A 23,637-nucleotide genomic window follows, 5' to 3' on the forward strand; every position below is an offset into this window, starting at 1 on the left:
CATCTCTTCAGATGTTACCATAACACACCCATGACCAGAGCATACATAGTTCTTCACTATACTGAGCCCCAGCCATACCTGCATTTATTATCAATAATAATTGATTTCTTAAGTAAAAAATATTAAATATGACTGACAATTTTTTCTAATCACTTAGTTTTACTAGCATACTATAGAGTATTTTTTTTTAAAGATTTATTTATTTGTACATACAGAACTGGGGTACAGGTCAGAGGCTCAGGGGCAGTGAGAGGCCTCACCAGAGACAGAGTGGGGAGCAGAACAGGCAGATCGACGAAGTACACTGCTGAGGAGAGCAGCGGGCAGGCCAGGAGAGGTCTGCCACGCCATGTGGTCATCTCCGGGGCAGGCGGGAATCGAACTCAGTGGAAGCGGCTTCAGCTTCTCAGTGCAGCGCTCCAACCCGCTGCGCCACCAGGGAGGGCCAGCATACTATAGAGTATTAACATTTTTGTTCCCCTTTGATATCATTTTAGAATTTTCTGAAAAAATTGGAACAATCTTTTATGTGTGTTTGCTGCCAAGAGCTAGTTTACCAGCCTGTAACAACAGATTGTCTCCACAATGTCTGCAAAGTGAGTAGAATACCAATCTCATTTTCCATTATCAGGAGAAAAGTTAACACTAACCTCCAAATCTGCTTTTAGGATGTGAGGAATCATATTTCCATGAAACCAGAATAGGTATGGAACCTTGCTGTTTAAGAAGCATTTACTTACATCTTGGTGATAACTTCATGTTTTAATTCTATAATTTAAGTTATTCAGATGAATATCATTGATATATATGGTATTCTATCATGTTCAGAATTGTTGGTGTTGAAATGAAAAGTATCATTGGTGTCTTCTAAGTTATAAAAGTATAAGCTGTAAGTTATAGCTTACCTATATTATGTATTAAACTGAAACCATTCCATGCACTTAATGGAATCTAAAATATATTTTATTTTGGCAACCTCCAAGTGGATTTGAGGTGGATACTGAGTTTTCATTGTGGTATAAAAGAAACATTTCAGTTTTAGTCAAACTTGGATTAGAATCTTGTTCTACTGTTTGATGATGGTCATGTACTCTAATCCAATTGATGAATTTTAGTTTTTTTTTATAAAATGGAAACAAATCTTTCTTGTAAATGTTTATATGTAAATAATTAGATGGAATATATAATGTCTTAAACAAGAGAATCCTCATTTACTTAATGAGGAAATTAAAGCACATAGAAGTTAAGTCATTTACCTAAACACTCATTGTATATGCTAGAAGTGAAACTAGGGCTGTGTGTACTATTTCATTTTAAATGTTCTCTTATTAGTAAACAATAAGTTTCTAGTTTTAATTTAAAAGCATATGCTGTGGAGTACTTTTCTACATGCTTTACCTTCAGATGAAATTGGGTGTCTTTATTTTGTTGTGCTTTAGGATTGTTTACAACGCTCCTTCAAGGCTCAAGTGTTTTCCTGCCCTGCTTGCCGGCATGATCTTGGCCAGAATTACATCATGATTCCCAATGAGATTCTGCAGACTCTACTTGACCTATTCTTCCCTGGCTACAGCAAAGGACGATGATCTCTCTGCTTCTACCATGTTGCTCTTCATGGCTTTTTGGACAATAAAGAATCTAAAATGGGTTGGGGGGGGTGGAGTATGGAAGCAAAGGTGGACCATCTCTCTCACATTCTGAAGCAGCTAATCCTCTTTCCTATGTAGCCATCATCTTGTGTGTGTAGTAAGAGGCCCATTTCTCAGCTGTCTTTTAAATATCAAAAGGTAGTTCCTGTCAAAAACAACTAGTTTTAATGAGTAAAAAGTCAAAACCTCAGCTCTAGTTGATATCCAAGTTATGATTTATTTTGCAACTACCTCAGGACAGAAAAGATTTATGGGGATTTTTTAAATCATTGAATAATTAGTTAAATGAAATTTTAGCTACACACTGCCTCTCAATTATTAGTTGTGCCTGGTTCATTTAATTTGATTTTACAAAAAAGGAAATGACTCTTGAGATCTTTGGAATGAACACAGCTTCTGTAGTGTGCATACTTTTTTTAATGTCTCTTTTTCCATGGCAATGTGTGTTTTTTAGCCCATTTTGTGAAATCCATTGTGCTTTTTTCTGGTGTTTTATGCAAGTTGACTACTAATGACTAATGAGAACAATATGAATGCATTGTTGCTACATTAGTGTAATGTGGTGTGGTTTTGCACTTAAAAGAGGTATTCAGATGCTCTAGTTGTAAATGTTCATGAAAAGCCTCTTCTGTACTAGTCAAACTGCTTTTAGTGAGTCCCACCAGTAATTTTACATCTGCAGAGCATTGAGGACTGGGCTGACTTTTGAGAGGATTGAAATTGCTTCATAATTGTGATCCTAAATTTTATATACACTATATTCCCTAAAGTATACCTTAATAAATATTTTATGACCAGAAAAATAGCTCATCTTGCTTCAGTTTTTTATATTTGTCTGGCTTATAGTATGTATTTTTAAGAATCAGTCATTCCCAGAGTAGTTCACTGTATGTTTTTATTGAAACATATTTTGTACAATTTTTACTATTGATTTTTGGTAATGAGAACTAGTATGAAATCTTAAGCAACTAAGGACAAATTTCTCCCTGTATTTGACTTTTTTTATTAATTGGGAAACATTCTCAAAATAAGACCCCAGTGATTTTTTTTTAATATATAACAATTTCAGTCTTATGTTCAATTTTAGCATAACCAGTGGTAAATTTTACTTAACAGACATGACATTATAGAACATTGTTCTAGTCTCTCAAACTATCTTTTGAGGGAATACTAGAATTATTTATCTTGATCTTAGTAATGGTATATATATATTTATATATTGTCAATATTAATCTCTAAACTTAGAATTTGTGCTTTTTACTATATGCTCTTCATACGTCAACAAGCAGCATAAAGATAAGCAAAGCAAAACAAATCATTGAAGCTGAATAACTGCCAAAACTTCAGCCATACTCTATCCACATGGTTCCTGCAGCATTAAGTTTACAACTCTTAAAATTTTATTACTTAAAAGAGAACATTTTAGCTATCTGGAAAACAGCTATTTATAATAACAGTTCTTTAGAGCTACAATTTTTACCCTTTTTTTGCATTTTTTTCAACATCAGTTTTTAAATTTGACTTTGGGTGTTTCAGTTGGGTATTTGTCCTTGTACATCAAATGATTTTATTTTCATCAGAGCTGTTAATTACTATGATTGAATTGGTTTTGTCACCTCTGAATTCAGAGCTATATATAGCCAATATTAAATATTTGCTTTGCAATAGTCACTTGTACATTTTTATGTACTATCAATTCTAAGAAGCAAGTACTATCACCCATCTTAAGGATAATCATCTAAGGCACATATAGCTTGTAAAAAATTGACCCAAGATCATATGTAAAGCAAGTGGCACAGCTATGCCCTAAGATGAAACAATTTGTATCCAAACCTAGCAATATTGACTTTGTGCTGTAGACTCTGACATTTAAATACACACCAAAGTAGTTATTGCTTTACTTGTATATACTTAAATTCAAAGTCAATTTCTAGGAAACATAGCATAGCAATTAGAACTGTTGTCACTTGGGTCTAGCTAGAGATTTGGAATCATTTTTATTTTGAAGAATCCAATTTAAATAGGGCCTTCATAGATTGAAAATAATCATTAATTTGCATCATCTTTTCCCTCCAGCATTGGCCATGTTTCTGCATGAGGAATGGGGAAGTAGCAACAGTTTTAGCTACTTTGACTGATTTAGTTTTATCACTTTTATTAGCAAAATGATTGCCACAATTATGCTGTATATTGTCATTGTTATAACTTGGTAGATCAGAAAAGAAAGCTGAAACATTTTCAGAAATGTCAAGAATGGCCCAAAGTTAAGTAATGTTGTGTTACTCAAAGACAAGTTTTCTTACATAAATAGTGTCATTGTGTCATCATACATGGGTGTTGTATTTTAAATTTGATCCAAATAAGGATCATACATTATTATTGCTAGCTCTTAAAGATCTTTTCATCTGTTTGTATCACCTGAATCATTTCTTTTACCATTTGTAATTTATGTGTTGAAATTGGTCTAGAACTTTTCTGACAATAGATTTTGTTGATTATAACTATGTGATAGATCTTAATCTGTCTTTATTATCTACAAAATAGTAGCTAGAATTCAAGCATGACCACATTCAGATTTGGTTTTGTTTTTTGTTTTTTGCTTTTTTTTCTGGCAACTTCTTCATAGGTGATACAGAAGGTGGGACATAGATAGAACCTGGTTGTCGCTTATTCAGCTTGAAAGATGAGCTTTTCACTGCATTCATTATGTTCTGTAGGTTATCAAATACTCAGCCACTTTCAGATGGTTAGGATCTTTTTCCTTATTTTGTTCAATTAGGGTAGGTAGGGTCCATAGTTTTAGAACTTATTTTTAAATAATATGGTACATTCAACAATGTAAATACTATTATGTTTAAATATATTAGGTGTAAACTTTTAAGAGGCTACCGAGCCAAAACCATCGCTCTCATAGCCCTATTGTGACAATTTGGCATGACAATGGAAAAACATCCCACTCACTTACATAACTTAAAGCTTTGTATAAATTCTACTAATACAGGCTAGAAAGAGAGCTGTTGTGACTTGCCACGGTCTTCTATTTCTTTGTGATTAGAAATCAAACCTTTCCCTGTTCTTCAGGCCACCTGAAAGATAGAGATTATGACTCTACCTGTCTTGAAGGAGTTGAGCTTGGTAGTCATCACCAGCGGTTAGAAGAGCAACCTTTGGTTTCCCCCCATCCACTGTCTGCTGACTGGCCCCCACACAGGACCTTCAAATCACTGTCAGAACTGATGTGTAGTAACCTGGATTAACAACACTACACAATAAAAAAAGATTAATCACAAATCCCTGGACACAAGAAATCAGGAGCTAGTTAGAGGGATAAAGCAGGCAGACAAAATGTCTGTAAAGGGAAAAAAGTGAGTTTTGCAACTACATCCTCAAGTATAAGCTTTCATGAAAAGAATAAAAGCAAGCTGCTGTGTGAAGTATAGTTTGGTATTTTACTCTTGGAAATAAACATGATTGTAAAAATGCAATAGACAGAATGGATACTGCCAAAATTTGAACGTATGACTGAGTAATCCAATATATGGATACCCCATAATTTGTTTATTCATCTGGATATTTGGGTTGTTTCCAGTATTTTGTATTATAAATAAAGTGACTGTGAACCTTTGTGTGTAAATCTTTGGACAATAGTTTGAAAATGTCTTATAAAATTAAATATGTGCTTAGCATACAACCCATAAATATTTCCAGAGTAGGTTGTACTGTTTTCTATCTTGCCAGTAGTGTATGAGTCTGGCTGTCCCACCTCCTCACTAACACTTTTGTCCTTTGTTTTCATAGTAACTGTTGTAGGAGGGTGTATAATGTCTGTAGGAGACAAGAAAAGGGTGAAAATTAGTGACCAGAAAAACTAGTCATTTCTGCTGTCACCAGGTAGCTCTCAAATGTGTAAGTTAGGATTACATATCCTAACCTCTAGGGTCATGTGGCCAGTTGGTCATTGTTGCAAATGCTCTGTCACTTCAAGGCTGAGCATTTCATCACCCTACTTTAGAGGAAATTTTAGATTATTTCTTCTGGGTCTTACATGGTTTTTTGAAGCTAGCCAAGTTGCTAATTGTTTCTTTACATGCAACTAGTATGAATTGGTTTATGCGTTCACATGGACAAAGCATCTTATGAGTAAGTTTGTTCCACTCATGGAAATCTTGTTTCCCGCTCTACCCTGGGCTAGTAGATGCTGATCTTGCCAATCTTACATCCTTATTTTGGAACAGGAGTTTCCTTATCCTAAACATGCCCCATTCCTGTTCTCTCTATCCATTATTATAATATAGCTTAAGTGCCTAACAGCCATCCTGTGACATAGAAGCCACAATTCCTGGGCACACATCCACTCCAGCCACCTTGAGAGGCTAGGTGATTTCAGGTCCTTTGGGTTCCCTCCTCCCTCTTCATTTCTGCCACCTGGAGGTTTCCTTCCTTGAGAACCCACCTTTTTTTTTTCCTTTTAAGTGGTAGAAAAAGGATTATTTCACCAACACATTCATATCTTTGGAACAGCTCCCACATCTGTTCAGCCTATTTAAAAAATGAGTGTTGTCATTTTTCGTATATATTCACTAACTCATTCATACCCTGTAAGTGACATTATCTAACAAAGTACTGATTTCAGTCTTTTACTCTACGTCACAGATCGTCACAGACTTTAAGTTCATGGTTGTGTGTTACTTTCCACTTTTTTTTTTGACATGTTTCATTGTGTTTATTTACTCCCATATTGATTTTTTAATTTATATGACATCCTTTCACTCTTTGAAAATCAGTTTTGGACACCATTTTAAAGAACTATGCAAACTAAGTTTCATGACTCAGATTTTAGAGACACTTCTCATTTTCATACTATAAGACTATGGACTTCATTCCTAAATCTAACTAATTTCTGGTGTATAATGAAATTCAGGACAGCACTGTACCTGCTTAACTGTGGCACCTTTCAGTCCCCCCTCCTGAAACTGCCTCATGCTCAGGAGTATCAGATTGACAGCACTTCTGAGGGCTGACTAGGTGCCAGGTGAATGACTCTTAAAATAGTGCTTACTCTCCACACTTCTCCCCTGATCCTCCAAGATGACTGACACCATATATTATACTCAGCTCCTGGCTATTTGCAAGTTATTTAACAACCCTTCAGTCTGTCTCCATCCATGGAAAATATTTTCCTTACTGGCTTTTGGAATGCATCTGAAGCCACTTCTTTTAACCAATAACATCTAGTTCTTCTAGTTAGGGGAACTGTAATATTCCTATAGTTCATGATGGATAAAATATCTTGAACATAAGCCAGTTATCTTTTCCATTTTTTATGCCATACTTTTTTTTTTTTTTTTTAAAGAATCTGCATCTAATTCTATGTTGGCTGCTCCTATTGCAGCAAGTACCAGCTTTGGATCAAGTTCTCAGTGGCACTTGGGGAAAGTCTACATTTTTTTTTAGGCTGACTGACATCTTTCTTGGTGCCATTGGATTCCACCCTATTTTCTCAGAGTTTATTATTTTGACTGTTACTGAAAGCATTTAAATCTGTCTCCATGTTTTTCTTTTTTTTTTCCAAGTCATCTTCAGTTCTTTTGTAGAAATTAAAATGTCACACACAACTATACAAATACTTTAGTGAGTCTAAGTACAATGCAATTAGCAGATCAAAAGCATGTTAAAATTTTACTTGTGTCATTTCTGAAAACCCTGGAGTTCTTAAACACCCAGAGAGCTGAGTTCCTTTCATGCAGGTTCATTAAAAATATAATCTGGGGCCCTCCCTGGTGGTGCAGCGGGTTAAAGCACAGCACTGAGAATCTAAAGCCGCTTCCACATGAGTTCGATTCCCGCCAGACCCGGAGGTGACCGCATGGTGTGGCAGACCTCTCCTGACCCACCCGCTGCTCCCCTCAGCAGTGTACTTCATCGATCTGCCTGTTCTGCTCCCCACTCTGTCTCTGGTGAAGCCTCTCACCGCCCCTGAGCCTCTGGCCTGTACCCCAGTCCTGTATGCACAAATAAATAAATCTTTAAAATATATATATATATATATATATATATATATAATCTGTAGTTAACATCTTCCCCTCTCAACCCATTTTGTTGAATTCAAGAGATATAGGTAATTCCTAATTTGGCTTTCAGAAGTATTTTAAGAGCATGACAGCCATGATCTTCAGCTTAATATAAGTTGAAAAGTGAAATAATTTGTTTTGTGCATTCTTGTACAAATATTTCCTATAGGAATAATGATAGGAAAGGGATAGCTCCCAGAGGAGTTCATAAAAGTCTATTAAGGCATCATTTAGCTGCACTGCTTTACAGGTTTCCACAAACTCTTGCCACTTCTAGGCCTTACAGACTCTGCTGTACCCCAGTGACTACATTTTCCAAACAAACTTTAGAACACTGAAAATGTCCTTGACATTTGAACAAAGAAAGCTGAGAAGCAATACCTAGGAATCATTAGAAATAGTCTCTGCTCCTGCCTCCCGTCTACTGAATCAGAAACTGTGGATAGGACCCAGCATCATTTTTAACAAGCCCACCCAATGATCTAGATTCATAAAGACTTGAAACCATTGCTCATGGGCCCTGATTGTGGCTGAAATCTGAGCCAAAACAATCTGTTCAGAGCTCTATGAGCCACTACAAGCACTAACATCTCAACTTCCAATCAACTTGTCTCAAATGGCTTCTTGTGTCTAGAAGTGGCACCTACATTCTGTATTTGGATGAATGGTCCATCCAGTTTTGTCACTGATAGACATGGTCCTTATATGTATGTAGGTTTCATGAGACTTCTACACTATGGCCATTCCCTTCGGTCGATAGCAGCTGCAAGGTGACAAGTGTAGCCTGTGGCTTGACCCAGAACTGTGAAGAGGTAAAGGAGATAGGAAGCTTTCAGACCCCTCTTTAAAACTGTTTTAACAGGCACCACTGTGAACTGAATGGAATAGTTAATGTCACCAAATTGAATAATTAAAATGGTTAAAATAACAAATTTCATGTATATTGTACCACATAAAATGGCAGCAGTGTGAATTAATCCTACAGAAAGCCTCTTCTTTAAAGTTTTAACAGAGCTGCTCACCGTAGGTCTTGGGAATACAGGTTTCCATGACTATCACCCTATTGGAGATCAAGGAACATTTCTTTATCCTCTCAATTCTTAATTTCTGTTTGTTGAACACATTCTACATGCAAGGCCTTGGCTCAGTACTGGGAATCCAATGATGAATGAGATGGTTTATTCTCAGGGAAGTTCATCTTGTCAAGAAGACAAAAACCAACTAAACAGAGTAAGTATTAATTGTGAAACACCAAGTCAGTGTCAAGAGAAAATAGCAAAGAAAGCACATTTCCTCAAAGCATGTACCTACCTTCATACCTTAGTCTTGAAAAGATGCTTAAATATGAACAGAAGTCGACAAAGCAAAGGCAGCTGGGAGGTGCTGCTCCTGGTGGAGGACACCAGACAGGCAAAAGAACCCAAAGGTGGAAACAGCAAGCACAAGCACAAGCACTTGGTGAGCACATAAGCCATTCAGTAGTGAAGGACAGATAGCTCATTCTGATTCACTTCATCACCTGTATATATTCTGGGGGCAAGCCATGGGTGACTTGCTGTGGAACAACTCTGGCACTTAACTATTAATACGTTACAGCCTCAAAGAGAAAGTGGAAAATGAACTTCTGTTCACCTTGGTGATTTATGCTTCCTCAGAAGGAGCTATACCATGCCCTAGAGAGCTAGTTTGTTGACTGCTTTCCAGCTTAGGGAGCATAGGTCTGTAGATTTGCAGTGATTGGCAGGCACTAGGGCTGTTCATCATGGATTCGTGTTCTGACTCTTCCTCTCAGTAGCCCTGTGACCTTGGGAATCTTTGAACCTTCCCCTTCATGTGTAAAAGTGGAATGTTGTGGAGCTCAATTGAGATCATGTTTTCTAAATAGTACCTGGCATCTGAGAAGTACTCAATAGATATTAATCATTTACTGCAGTTCAGTTGAAATAAACTGTCTGACAAACTTTCCAGCATGAGAATAAGTGGACAATTTGCAGGGCACTCAGTACAGCACACAGATCTTTTGTCCAGATCAGCATCAAAATAACTTGAGTAATAATTGTTTTAAGCTGCCTTCAAGTAACCAACTAGTTAGGGCTCAAGCAAGTGCTCAGTTAACTATCAGGAAGAAAATCGAATCATATTCTGCTTCTAGGAGAAAGCTATTGTGGCAGACACATTAGCTGCCTATCCAAAACTCATTCTCCCTTTTCTATACTTAAACTTCCTATTTTGTGTGGAACAATAACCTGCCAAGGTATAAGCCTCAACATTCTCCCTTGCAGCTGGAAGGGCCATTAGAACCAATTTTGGTCACTTTAAGTAGAAGTTACTGGATGAGACCTTTGGGACAGCATTTCAAAGCAAACCAAAATGGATGGAACCTGCCTTTCATCTTTGTACCTCTCTAGCTGTTTTTTCAGTCTAGAATGGATTTAGGATGCCTGGATACCCAGCAGCCATTATAAGACCAGGAAGATGAAGACATCCTAAAGGAAGACAAAACAGGAACACTGAGATATTAGCCCTTGGCTCATTGCCTCTGGACATAATGCTAAATGAGAAAAAAATAATTATTTGATTAAAGTTCTGTAGTAGGGTTTCAGTTATATGCAAACTAAAATACTCACAAAAATGGTAAAAGTGGCATTTACTCCTAACCAAGTCATATAAACTGTTCATTTAACCTGTCAAAGATAAAACTGATAAGTAACCGTGGTTACTGGGTTAGGCGTCCTCATGACCCTTCACTTTCCTCTGAGCCTAACGGACTCAGAATTAAAATTAAAAAATGGACCAAGATTTCTTCAAATTGAAATGTTTTTATTAGGGTACTAATAATTGCAGATTTTTTAAAAAACAAAGAAAAAGATAAAAACCTCAGGAATACTCTAACAGAGTAAGCACATTAGTCACAGGAAAGATTTCTTTACTGTATATAAAATGTAAACATTTGCCCTGGGATTTCCCACAGATGGCACAGTCCACAAGGACTTATTTGGAACAAAAATATGTCTGTTGAGTCTGCAACTTGCAAATTTTCTATGTTGACAAGTTAAAAGTTCCTAACACACCCAAAATTCTCTATGCAAAAAATTAAATGGCTCTCAATCAAGGCAACTTAAACATGCTTTCTCTGCTACATGAAGAAGCAAAGAAAAGGAAGCAAATCAGGCTTCCATGTGAACTTCCCTCCCTATTATAACTGTACTTAACATAAATATACAAAGTACATAAAACCCCTACTTGACTCTGGGGTGAGAAATGAAATAGGTCTTACTTATCAAATACTCTGCAGAAAAGCATCAAATCAGTCACTTGAAGGCAGACTAAGAAGAGGCCCTCTTCTGTTCAGAAAATGGAGACTCATAAACTTCCATCGGTGGACAGGTACAAACCAGGTGCTGGTCTCCATAGATGTCATCAATCCGGGCTATGGTTGGCCAGAATTTGTTCTCCGGTTTCACAAAGGGCTAGAGGGTACAAAAGATGTAAATACCATGGGATATTCTGAGAGCCTTCTCCTGTGGAGGAGAAGGTTTCAGTGTATCCCCAGGGACTACAATATACCACTAGGCCAAAGAGTACTCAGAAAGTGTAAGTTAAGAGCCAACTCTCCATTATTGTCCCTCAAAGCCAAAGTTTGACCCTGTCCCCACCCTACCAGACAAACTGCAAAGCACCTCCTCCTTCATTTAAGAATTAGAGAAAGGAAAAAAACATTTGGTGCATTGAGGCCATCTCCCAGTGAGTGGTGGTAGGAAACATTAGTCCACTTGACGGAGCCTTCTATTTAGTTGTTTTGCACAGGGACCTGGCACATTCCCAAGCCTGTGGTTGACACTCCCAACTGCCTTTGGAGCTCTGAACACCAGTTCCTGTGCTCTGTGCCCCACTATTCTCAGTAGTTGCTATAATGAGGGGACTGGAAGAGTGTAGCCCCTTGAGGTAGGTGATGGCTCCTCATACATACAAACCCTTTAGCAACTGACACGTTCAGCCTCAGAGAACTTACAAGTGGGAACGCCGCCACCTCTCTGGAATATGGCCGATCCCAGTGGGAGGATGTGACACAAGTCAGGGAGTGTGGTGACATCTGAGACAGAGACATGTATGGGAGAGGGGTCAGAGCAGAATATCACCTCTTCTCTGGCACTTCACATGACCAGTGAGTTTCTGAAAAAGCCAGCTGTTTTGTTTCAAATTGAGGGGAAGGAAATCTTGGTAGGAAATTTTTTATTGGGAGATATTTATTTGAAATATCAGAAAATTAATGGTACTATAATAGGCATACCCACCATCTAACATTAGATCAACATTTTGTTACATTTGCTTAACCATTTGATAAAAGAATATATACTCCAGAAGATGCCTATATATTCCCCTTCCGTCTCATTGCTTGTTTATTTCATGTTCACCATACTCATCAAATGTTTGCATTATAATTACACATGCTATTACTACTATATTAATAAATAACATATAGTATAACTTGGCACATTTTAACATGTAGTATCATCCTAATGCTTTTGTAATTCAATATTATATTCTTTAGGTATTTATTGTCATCTTAGAAAACGGCCTTCATTCTGAAAGAATCAGCAATATCCAAAGAAAAGATTAGTAATAATGACAATAAAAATGATCATGTAGTTTTCCTCTGTAATTCTGTCAAACTCATATCTAGCAAGGTGCCTATCTTCTCCTGTTCCTTCACTCCACTTTCAGCAGGACTTGCCTGAGTTTCCCCAAGCCCCAAACAAGCTAAAGTCCTCCCACCCCTGCTTCCACTTATGGCAGTTGGCTGGTATAGAGCATATTGTTCCTACATCCATGAAACAATTACCTAAACAAAAATATATTAAAAAATATTTATGTTGCACATGAGTAATCCCTGCTATGTTCAGGAACTTCCAGGTCACAAATGCTTCTCAGATAAATGAGCTTATTCTAGGTAAGAATTTGACCTGATAAATGTTCAGGAACCATGACTAAGTGTCTAGATACTGTCTTCTATCCTATAACATGTTCTGGATGAAGTATGAGTACTCACTTACCTTCAGTGGATTGACCCTGGAGTCAATGCGGCCCTCCTCAATATCAGCGATCTCCTGCCGAATGCTGATCATAGCATCACAGAATCTGTCCAGCTCTGCTTTGTCTTCTGATTCTGTGGGTTCAACCATGAGAGTCCCTGCCACTGGCCAGGACATAGTAGGGGCATGAAATCCTGACAGGAAATGGGGAAACGTATCACTAACTTTGACAGCTGCACTTTGGAAGAAGAGTCACTCTCCATCCTGTAAGTTATTCTAAGGAAATTACTGGATGAGTCTAAACATATGGGACTCATTTCCGCACCATTTGTGAGAGAAAAATTTAAGAAATTACTCAATATCCAGTAAGAGAGCATGAGTTAAGCAAACTTTATAGAGCATATATACAATTAAGCAGGCAATCTTTAAAGCTTGTAAATTTCTTGTTAATTGGATAAACATTCGAAAATATTTAGGTGAAAACAGCAAGTTACATAATTATACCTTTTTTGTTAAAATATGGATAAATCGGGCTTTTCCCTGGTGGCGCAACGGGTTAAAGCATTGCATTATGAAGCTCCCCAAAGCCACTGCTGCACAAGTTCAATTCCCCACCAGGAAGCTGACCCACATGGCACGGCAGACCTCTTCTTACCTGCCCATTGCTCCCCTTAACAGTGTATTTCAGTACATTTGCTTGTTCTGCTCCCCACTCTGTATCTGGTGATCCTCTCACCCACCACATCTGTGGCCTGTACCCCAGTTCTGTACTCTTAAATAAATAAATCACTAAAAAAATGCATAAATCAAAGAAAAGGAGACAATGGATTTTAGTGATATACTGTATGTAGCACATATATATGTTGGTTCATAATAATGAACACCTGAAAGTTATGTAATGTTATAATGTAAATACATAAGTGTAACATATAAAATATATAATAATGTTATATATAAGGTAATGCATAAAATGAATATAAATACAAAACATATACTTATATGATAATATAATATGTAAATTTTTCATGTTTAATTAAAAAATTTAAGTATGTGTATTTTTTATGAGAGACAACATCTGGAAGATTGTTTTTTAAAGATCTATTTATTTACCCATACAGAAATGGGGTACAAAGCAGAGGTGAAGGGTGGTGAGAGGATTCACCAGAGGCAGAGTGGGGAGCAGAACAGGTAGATCGACGAAGTACACTGCTGAGGGGAGCAGCGGGCGGGTCAGGGGAGGTCTGCTAGACCATATGGATCACCTCTGGGGCCCCCGGGATTGAGCTTGCACTAAAGCAGCTGCAGCAAGCTTACAGTGCTGTGTCCTAACCCATTGTGCCTCTAGGGGTAATATTAAAATTTGAATAGAGGCTATTACCAGCAAGTGAGACTGGAATTTTTTATTTCATTTTGATTACTTTAGAATCTCTCTATAATACTTTACTTGCAATGAGCATTCAAGAGAAGAATAAGTCACAAATAAATGACTCCTATTAAGATACACTAGTAATACTGTTAAATAATTAAGGTTTCCAATTTTCTTATTGAAAGAACTTATTCAAAGCATTAAAATTCAAATAGGCCTCCACAGCCAATGAAAGGTACAGTTCTTCCCAGCTTTGCCTTTCTGAGAATTGAAGGGTCTTTGATCTGATTATAATATCAATAATAAAATGTATTTTAGTAAAGTCTATGTTTAATTAACATCCACCAACACAAAGATAAAGGGACGGGTCTTTCCAAATCCTTCCAGGATTTCATAATTTCAGTGAAAACAACAGCTATTTCTTCATCTCTAGAAGCCACTTAAACAGCAATTCCATGAAGTCAGTTGTTATAAAACTCAAATGTAATTCATTTCTAATACTTCCACAGTTTACTCACAATACTTCCCTTACCCTTACACCAGCTTACCTCGTCACGTTCTTCTCCATTTGCCAGGAGTGGGATAGGAGACTGAATTTACCAGAAACATGGACTAAGGGTAGAAATCATTCTCTTTGGAATTTTTATTTTAACTTAAACAACTTATTTGCTTGGACATTTTTGGAGGATTCAAGATACATGATTTAATACAGTTATATAAAGAAAAGTTTTCTTTCCTCTATTACTTTGAAGGCTACCTAGCTCCCCATTCAACCTACGGATTATTTTTACTACGGTGCCTGTACATTCAGTTTGTACCTCAAGGTGGTTCACAGCCAGCATGGGCAGCCACAGGTTCACTCCCACCAGGCTACTCACCATAATCCTGAAGCCTCTTGGCCACATCCACAGCCTCAATATTTGCAGACTTTTTGAAGGGTCTTGTGTCCAAAATAAATTCATGGGCCACATAACCTATTTGGGAAAATTATTTCAGCCCAAGATTAGCCTCAGCCTTTTGTTTTACCCATGAAAATTAGTGAGTAAATCAGCTTTTAAATGCCTACCAATGAAGGTTGAGAAACCATGAGTACTTGGTAAGTGTATAGTTGGCAGTAAAGACTTCATCTGTTCTTACTTAAAATGAAACTTTTAACATGTCTAGTCAATTGTTCAATCCGTAGTGTAGTGCACAACTCACCCATGATTCAGGAGGCTGGTGGAAGGTGGAATACTGTGCCAAAACAGTATTCCACAGAGTTTCTGCGAATGAGATTACTTCTACTCCTAAGACCAAAATTCTACTTGCAACAGTTAAACCTGTCACCATAGGCATGATCTTTCCACAGAAAATATTTCTAAGGCTAAATATATATAGATATCCTTTCAGACCCACAACAAATAACTATTCATTCTGTGTACACATAAACATATACTGAACATATACCCAGAAGAGAGTTTTATGTGATTCTTCAAAAGGGTTTGGAGGTTTTGGTATCAGACAGAGTGAGAATTAGAAATAGGAGCTGTAAAACTATGTCACAAGTGGTAAAGGGTTGACAAGGCCAGAGTCTCTGTAAGGGGTCAGTACACTTTGTTCTGTTTTGCAAACTGATTCTCTCTAGGCTCAGGCTACCCTCTATAGCACAAGCTGTTGTCCATCCATCCATTAAAAACACCAACAAATAAGCTAGCACTTTGATGAATAGAATTTGGCAACCCAACTTCTACGGCCCATATAAATGATGAGATTCCTTCCTAGGAAGTTATCCACTGAGACAGTAACAGCCCCTTAACCCACTTTCCTGACTGTTAGCAAACAATCTACTTAGAAATACACAGAACAGGGCTTTCCCTGGTGGCGCAGCGGGTTAAAGCACAGCACTGAGAAGCTAAAGCCACTTCAGCATGAATTCGATCCCCACCCTGGAGGTGATCCACAGCAGACCTCTCCTGGACCGCTGATGCTCCCCTAAGCAGTGTACTCATAAATCTACCTGTTCTGGTCCCCACTCTGTCTCTGATGAATCCTCTCACTGCCCCTGCACCCCTGGCGTGCACCCCAGCTCTGTATGCATAAATAAATAAATCTTTTTTTTAAAAAATAGAAATACACAGAACAAACGCAACTCTCCTCAAGCCTGTGAAGAACAGCTTGTCATTGACAGCCCTTAGGGATACTCTGTTCTGCTTCTTAAAAAAAAAAAAAAAAAAAAGATTTATTTATTTCATTTATTTTTGCATACAAGAACTGGGGTTTAGACCAGGGTTTGAGAGGATTCACCAGAGACATAGTGGGGAACAGATCAGAAGGATCTTCTGAAATACACTGCTGAGAGGAGCAGTAGACAAGACAGGAAAGGTCTGCTGCTCCCTGGCAGGGTAATAAATGAGGCTGCGGTGGCTGGTGTTAGCTTGATAGTCTTGAGATTTGAACCCCTGCACCAACAGAGAGGCTGCTGCTCTGCTTCTTACGTAATGAATTCATATGAAAGGATTTATTTTGTCTGAAAATTAAAGATGAGAGCCTGAAACGTTAAGTATGTTGTCACCTCATTTTAAAAACATGCTTTATAACAATAACATCAGAAAAAGATTATAAGGAGTGTGACTTCAGAAATAGAAAGTTATGTTAAGTAGGTAAACTCAGGGGGAAAAAAATACCTAAACAGAATGACCATTTGGAACCGTTAGGGGAACTAATCACGAGGTTATGGCAGTCATTAGCAATTAAGTCCAGGAATCCTAAATGCTCTAGTATGCTACCCCACTTTGGGAGGCCAGCCTTAACCTTTGACCTTTCTTCTCAGAGTCTCTGGCAGCACCACCCCCACACCAGCACTGTGATAACACAAAGAAGGTTAATGAAGCTCACTGCTCTGAAAACACTCAGCAGATGGGAGTGGAGAGATGGGGGGCACTCTATGGTGGAGAAGAGGCCCCACAACAGTCTGCATACAAAAGTTCAGTAAGAGTTGGAGGATGAGCCAAACTCAGAGCTAACATGGCTTCATCTGCAGCGGCACCCAACATGTCTTAGCAGTTTGAAAAGAGCTCCATTTTCAATATGAAGTTCAGATGTAATTTTCTAAATTCATATTCTAATGTGTTCAAAAGAAAACTATATGAAATGGAGTGTAGAATTTTAGCATTTCTCTCTCTGTGTGTTTCTCTCCCCCAGCCCTCTTTCTCCTCTCACTCTTTTACTCTCTTTCAATACTTGAGCCCTAAAAGGAGTTATAACTTGGTGGCTGTTGGAGGCCAGATGCCAAAATGTTCATCTTTGTTTACAATTTTTTTTTAACAGTTATTCATTTATTTTTTTAATTTTTTAATAATGTAACAGTTTATTTTTACATCATTCTGTGCCTTTCTCCATCTCAGTTGTAATCCTTGTGGGCTTCCCACCACCTGTTTACAATTTTTAAGAAAAGGTACACAAACTTTCTATGGCATACAGTGAGTCAGGGTAGTGTGACCAGAAAGGGTATGAAATGATCAATGCCAGTTCTGCTTTTCACTGATTAGTTGATTCCAAGAGGCCTAAGCATGTCTATAGCTGACAGTCTGAAAAGATACCAAGACAAAGGAGCTAGGAGAGGAAGAAAGTGGAATAATAAAAAACAAAGTATAACTGCCTTGGCTTTAAACTTAGAGCGTGCTCCTTCCCAATCCCTCACATGTTGCTTATCTTCTGGGCCTGAAGATGACCTGGGAAAGTGCAACAGAAAAATAGGACTTCTTAAAACCCTCCTGGAGGATAGGCACCTGAGCTTATTTGTCCCACACCCTTGAAATAACTACAAATTAAAAAAAAGGTGGAATTTGCTATCTAATTTCTCTGCAAAGCTTGGATGGACAAACTGTTCAGCCACAATCCTGGAACCATGACCAACAGAGACAAAATTCCTGTTTCTCTGGGAATGAGGCTGCAGACCTGGTCTCAGGAGAGTCACCTCAGTGAAGGCTTGGATGTGAGGTCCTAACCCGTGGCACATGTCTGTCCATGGGAAACTTCTTTAGGAACAGGAATTTCCAGGCCGAGTTGGGCTTGTCCAAGTCAAAAAGGAGTAGGCATTTATGAAATTAAACACAAGTCAAACTTCACTGATGGGAACTTCCTTTATATAGAGCAGTGGGCATAATTAACTTTCCAGAAGAGTAGACACCTGTGACTTCTTAAATTCCTGCCTTTAAAATGTGTCCTCCTACCTGAGGTACCTTTTTCCTTCTGCATCCCAGCAAAACGAACAATAAGGCTGTTCCCCTACACCAGTTGCCCATCTTTCTCACTTCAAAAAACCATGAGCCTCAAGTGATTTCCTGGCATTTTCAAATCTTTCCCAAAAAATGGTTCATAAAGGCAAGCCTGGAGTTCATTAAAATTATTGCCTCACAGTCATGCTTAATTCCAAAGTCTTAGAGTAAGTAAATATGATTAACAGTCTTCTAATATTGCCATTAGACATTTTGAAATACAGAGTATTTATAAGAGCATTTTATTTTGAGGCCCTCAGGAGAGATGGTGATGATTCTTTTTTAGGCTCCAAAAATCAGAGACTTAAACTGTATAATGAATGTATTTACCAGACCAAACATGAGACAATGTATGGTTTCATGAAAATTAGGATTGGTTAATAAAATCTGAAATCACCAATCTAGTTCTGCTTGGGATGAGAAATACTATTCGTTATTTAATTCTGGAGTAAAATGTCAAAACCAATGGAAATCTCATTCATCTTTGTGTTACAAATTCTCAAGGACTGGGACAGTTTCTGCCTAAAGCAGTCACAATGTTAACACATAGTAGGCGCCCACAAATGCATGTGCCACTCACTGTTCTCTCTCCCAGCCCCACATAGACCAGGTCATATCCATTCTTGCTTTAACTTTGTATCACATATCTCTGTGAACATACTAAAAATAATAAAAATCACTGTAGTGTGCATTTTCAGTGGGTAATTTGAATGGTATGTGAATTCCATGTGAATAGCCAGTTAGATAAAGTTAATCATAAAGAAAAAATCTTGTAAATTAAAGCAGAAGATGATTTTCCAACCAGCAAATTGGCAAAGGTATTTTGTTAGTGGCTTGTGGGTTTTTTCACCCCAGCCTCATACTCAGGGATCGCCAAGCTCTGTCATATTCATATGCTGTTATTCATATGCTGTTAGTGTGAAAGAAATTTGTATGAAGTTTCTGGGAGAAAACTAGGTCATATGTATCAAGAGCTTAACTTTATTTATACACTGGGAGATCATTTCTGTTTAACAACGCTAACCTATGGAAATAATCAAGAGATTTATTTTTTTATGCAACTACAGAATACTACAGCAGTTTTGTTATAAATGCAAACAAATGAAGGGGGAAAACAGTAGAATTGCTTAAAACATGGAACATCTACACAACAAATTGGATAGTCACCTGTAAAGAACACTAAATGATGTGGGAAAAATAAATGCTCACAAAATATTTAAGTTAAAAAATAAGATAGAAACTGTTGCAATATGATCTCAATTGTCTAAAAGTAAGAGGAGAGGAATACAGTACAATATTTATAGTGATTATGTCTGGTTGCTAGAGTCATGGGACATTTAAAATTGCTTTCGCATAATTTTTTCCCAAAAATTTCCATGTTGAGTATGTATACATGTAATCAGACAGAACAAATACTTAGGCTAATTCCTATGGACAACATATAAGCAGGATATATTTCATAGCATAGAAGCGATATTTGAATTAATTAGTAGTGCTTGTAGCTTCTTTAATACCCACTTTAGAAGCATTTTATTGTGTTACTTTGAGACATATTGTCCTCAACTTCCTTTCCTATTCCTTAAGAAGCATACCTAGCCAGTTTCTGGCTATCCCTTTCTTTTCTGTTCCCAAATTCTAGTATCATCCCTTTGGAAATTTATTTATGAGTGAAACCAATCTTTAAATTAAAGATCACAGCTGTAGACGTACATGCTGCCTCGGTCAGAGAAACCAAAAAGCAAATTGAGTCCTACACTGTGACGCTTGCAGTCCACGCATGCTGGATGATGCTGTCTTTCTGCTCCCAGCTCCAAATACCCATCTGTCCCTGCTTTCAGGTTTCGTGCCCACCTCCCATCATCTCATTTTCTCCCCTATCTATTATTCCCTTGATTATACCTTTATTCTACATACCCCCCTTTCACCATTCCCCTGGCTGTTTAAAATCATGTTGTTTTCTTATTTAACAACAAACCAAAACAAAACTACGACCTAAGAAGCAACTTTTGCTCCCCTAACTACCAAAATTTCTCAAACAATGATGCTTCTTTTCCTCCCCAAACTCAGGCCCTTTCTCAACCCATTTTCATCTGGAATCTGCCTCAGCATTTACCTGTGCTTTCAAAGACTTCATAATTGTTAAAAGCAAAGATTCTTTCTAAGGGTCATATCATAAAATCAGCCATTTGCTCTTCAGTGTCTCTCCTTGTTATATAACGCCACACAGGTCTAGTTGGCCAGGTGTGTTGTGCCTGGCATGATGCCAGGTATGGGAGCTTGAGAACTAAAGTAGATACAGTCTCTGCTCTGACAAGTTCAAAGTCTGATGGACAGAGGAAAACAATAATCCACATGGGAATCATTAAGTGTGGAGGAAGTAGAAATGAGGGAACAGTTCTCTTCACTGGGAAAAAGAGGTTTCAGGGAGCAGGTGGGGTCAAAGCAGAAGCAGTGGGAAGGGGAGTTTTAGGGAGAGACACTGTGACGAATGTTTCCAGGGCTTTAAAGCTACATTGCACACAGAATCCCATCTCCCATCCCATCTCTCCCTTCTTCTACAACCCACTCCACAATCATTCAAGGCCCTCACAGTCCCAAGCTACCTCTAAAGCCTCATGTGCTCCCTCTTCTCACCTCTTCAACCCAACACACTCTAGCCACCCACATAACTCCATAAACTATTTACTGTGGGGTTCTGCTATTATTCTTTCTAGACTCATCTCCTGTGCTATTTCCTAACTATTCCATCCTTCCTTGCCCACTCTAAATTATTCATGGAACATTCCCATAGCATTTTGTGAGGTAGCTAGTTGTATGTGTTGTCTCAGTGGTGTGGGCTCCTGTTGACCTGGGCTGTGTAAATTAAGTGCCTAAAATACATGACACCCTGAAACTAAATTTAAGCATTTCCATTGTTCTATGTTTTTATTGCTAAATGCTGAAAAACAAAAGCTGGCTGCCCTCTTCAGAAAACCACAATTACCAGATCAAACTCTCTTGGGTCAAGAAAAAACAATTTGATGGAGACTAGGATTGCTACTTGCCTCTTGCACCCCTGAAAAGGACTCGGTAGTGCTTTTCTAATCGCTTGGCCATGTAGTTTGCATTTAATATGGCGACTTCTGTGGCCTGCTTAAGGCCTTTGCCTCCCATCATCTGCAACAAAGGGAAAAAGAGTCATCAACCATGAAACAGGTAAACCCAGTACCCCATAACCAAAGATATACCCGATAAATCCCACCTCCAAAGAAAATTCATACTTTGGATTACAGACGGTAAAAAATCCTAATAAGGATATCTATCAATGCTCTGAAATGATTTTTGGTTTTCTCCTCTGAACACTACTCTTACTTATTTTTTTTAAGATTTATTTTGTTTATTTATATAAGCTGGGGTATAGGCCAGAAGTGCGGGGGTGAGTGAATGGGTGACATACCTCATTAGAGATAGAGTGGGGAACAGAACAGGTAGATTGACTGAAACGCACTGCTCAGGGGACAAGAGAGATCTGCTGTGCTATGTGGGTCACTTCCTGTTTGGGGATCAAGCTTGTGCTACAGTGGCTGCAGATAGCTTCATAATATTGAGCTTTAACTCCTTGTGCCACCAGGGAGGGCCCCAGTCTTACCTTTTTTTTTTTTTTTTTTTGCAGAAGACGGCATACGAGATGTCGAGCAGTGACTGGAGTTCAGACGTGTGCTCTTCCGATCTATGCAAGAGAGACTCTAGTTGACACTTAGCCAACTCCATGGATTACCACTGATTTTTATTTTTTTTTTTTTTTTTTTATGTATTAACACACCTAGACCAAGGCAAAACTTACTGCCAACTATCTAAGGAGGAAAAAGGACCATTCTTAGGGTACATGCATTATGGAGAGTTTGTGTTCATTCATCTGTTCATTCAATCCCCCACTGGATCAATTTTGTAAGTTTCATCATTATCAAGACTATATATGTTTAACAACTGCCAAGTTCAATCATCCATTTATAGGGGTAAATAAATCCCTGTGATTATATAGGTGAGTGGCATCACCAAGCAAGAACATAAAATCAAGATTGTACCAATGATATTGCCACTTGCTTCCCACAAATACTTAATATACCATGGAGGCTTGATATATATTATGTACAGAACTGGTATAAAGAATAAGAAAATATCAGTAAGAAGAAGACACATTTAGCCAGGCTCGTCGAAGGTTTGTCAGATTAAGAGTTAGAATTTAGGCCTCTGCTGATGCTGTGAAGCTAATGAGACCTTGTGGTAAAGCCGGAAGAGCTCTGGTGCCCTCAGAGAGAATCTAGCAGTCCTTTTGGGGCCTTGGACTTGTCCAAGATGAAATGCGACTTGGATCCTACTTTGGCCTCCCTGGTGGCGTAGGGGTGAAGTCTCAGTACTATCACCTTTAAGACCTGAGCTCCTGGGATCCCTGGCTGTGGAGCTGACCCACATGGCAAAGCAGAGCTCTCCTGTCTCACCCACTGCTCCCTCAGCAGTGGATTTCAGTCAATCCGCCTGCTCTGCTCCTCACTCTGTCTCAGGTGAATCCTCTCCCAGTACCTCTGGCCTACACTCCTGGTCTTCTAAGCAAAAAAATAAATAAAATAAAAAATTTAAATCCTTCCTTATTATTGTTTAAGTTGAACTAATATGGATTTACATTGTTAGGTATAACACCTGTTAGGTGTCATTTGTACACTCACTACCACTTATTTCATTTTTAAATGGAGGGGCTGTGTCTGCATTTCTGGCAAACACCAAAACTGCTTTGGATGCATTTATTTTCTATGGACAGGAAATCATCTCCAACCCAAATAAGTCCCATAACCTAAGTTTATGAGATCTAGAAGACCCAAGGAAGCGAGAAATTAAATTTGGTTTGCAAAGAAACAGACCTTACTTATTATGATTATTTTTGTTGTTGTTATTTGGGAAATAATTTGAGAATCATTTTAAAAAGCTGGTTTTTGTGTCCAAGGTACAGAATTACTGTTTCAGTTTCCCAGAAAAAGACTATAAATGCCACACCATTGGAGAATAACACCCAGCTCCACAGAGTCCTCCAGCACGATCTGTAAAGCTGAGTTTTGAGGTTGTTTCACCAGAAGCCACCTCCTATAATGAGGAAAGCTGGCTTGTGAAGGCTGCTCTAATTACTGAGAGGAAGAAGTATTCCTATCCAGAGTACAGTCTTGTCAGCCCAGGAGGTGGGCAGGCCAGTTTGAACAGGAGTTGTATAAAATAAACTCTGGCCCCAGTGTT

General features: G+C 38.2%; 2 protein-coding genes across 2 annotated transcripts in view; one reads left to right on the forward strand and one right to left on the reverse strand.

Annotated features, from left to right (window-relative positions):
• Nucleotides 1–5,273, forward strand: part of UHRF2 (ubiquitin-like with PHD and ring finger domains 2, E3 ubiquitin protein ligase) — a 74,597-nt gene extending 69,324 nt beyond the window's left edge. Inside the window, exons 15-16 of the mRNA XM_004677652.2 lie at nucleotides 498–596; nucleotides 1,440–5,273. Coding sequence (XP_004677709.1) covers nucleotides 498–596; nucleotides 1,440–1,586 — 246 coding nt within the window. The 3' untranslated portion in view covers nucleotides 1,587–5,273. The remainder of the gene's footprint in view (nucleotides 1–497; nucleotides 597–1,439) is intronic.
• Nucleotides 5,274–10,559: 5,286 nt separating this feature from the next.
• GLDC (glycine dehydrogenase (decarboxylating)) overlaps nucleotides 10,560–23,637 on the reverse strand; it is a 68,637-nt gene continuing 55,559 nt past the window's right edge. The window contains exons 21-25 of the mRNA XM_004677653.2: nucleotides 21,420–21,531; nucleotides 14,998–15,093; nucleotides 12,775–12,947; nucleotides 11,733–11,813; nucleotides 10,560–11,190 (exon numbers count right to left, since the gene is read on the reverse strand). Coding sequence (XP_004677710.1) covers nucleotides 11,047–11,190; nucleotides 11,733–11,813; nucleotides 12,775–12,947; nucleotides 14,998–15,093; nucleotides 21,420–21,531 — 606 coding nt within the window. The 3' untranslated portion in view covers nucleotides 10,560–11,046. The remainder of the gene's footprint in view (nucleotides 11,191–11,732; nucleotides 11,814–12,774; nucleotides 12,948–14,997; nucleotides 15,094–21,419; nucleotides 21,532–23,637) is intronic.

Source organism: Condylura cristata, unplaced genomic scaffold (genome assembly GCF_000260355.1).
Source record: "Condylura cristata isolate star-nosed mole 26May11 unplaced genomic scaffold, ConCri1.0 scaffold00006, whole genome shotgun sequence".
Classification (NCBI taxonomy): domain Eukaryota; kingdom Metazoa; phylum Chordata; class Mammalia; order Eulipotyphla; family Talpidae; genus Condylura; species Condylura cristata.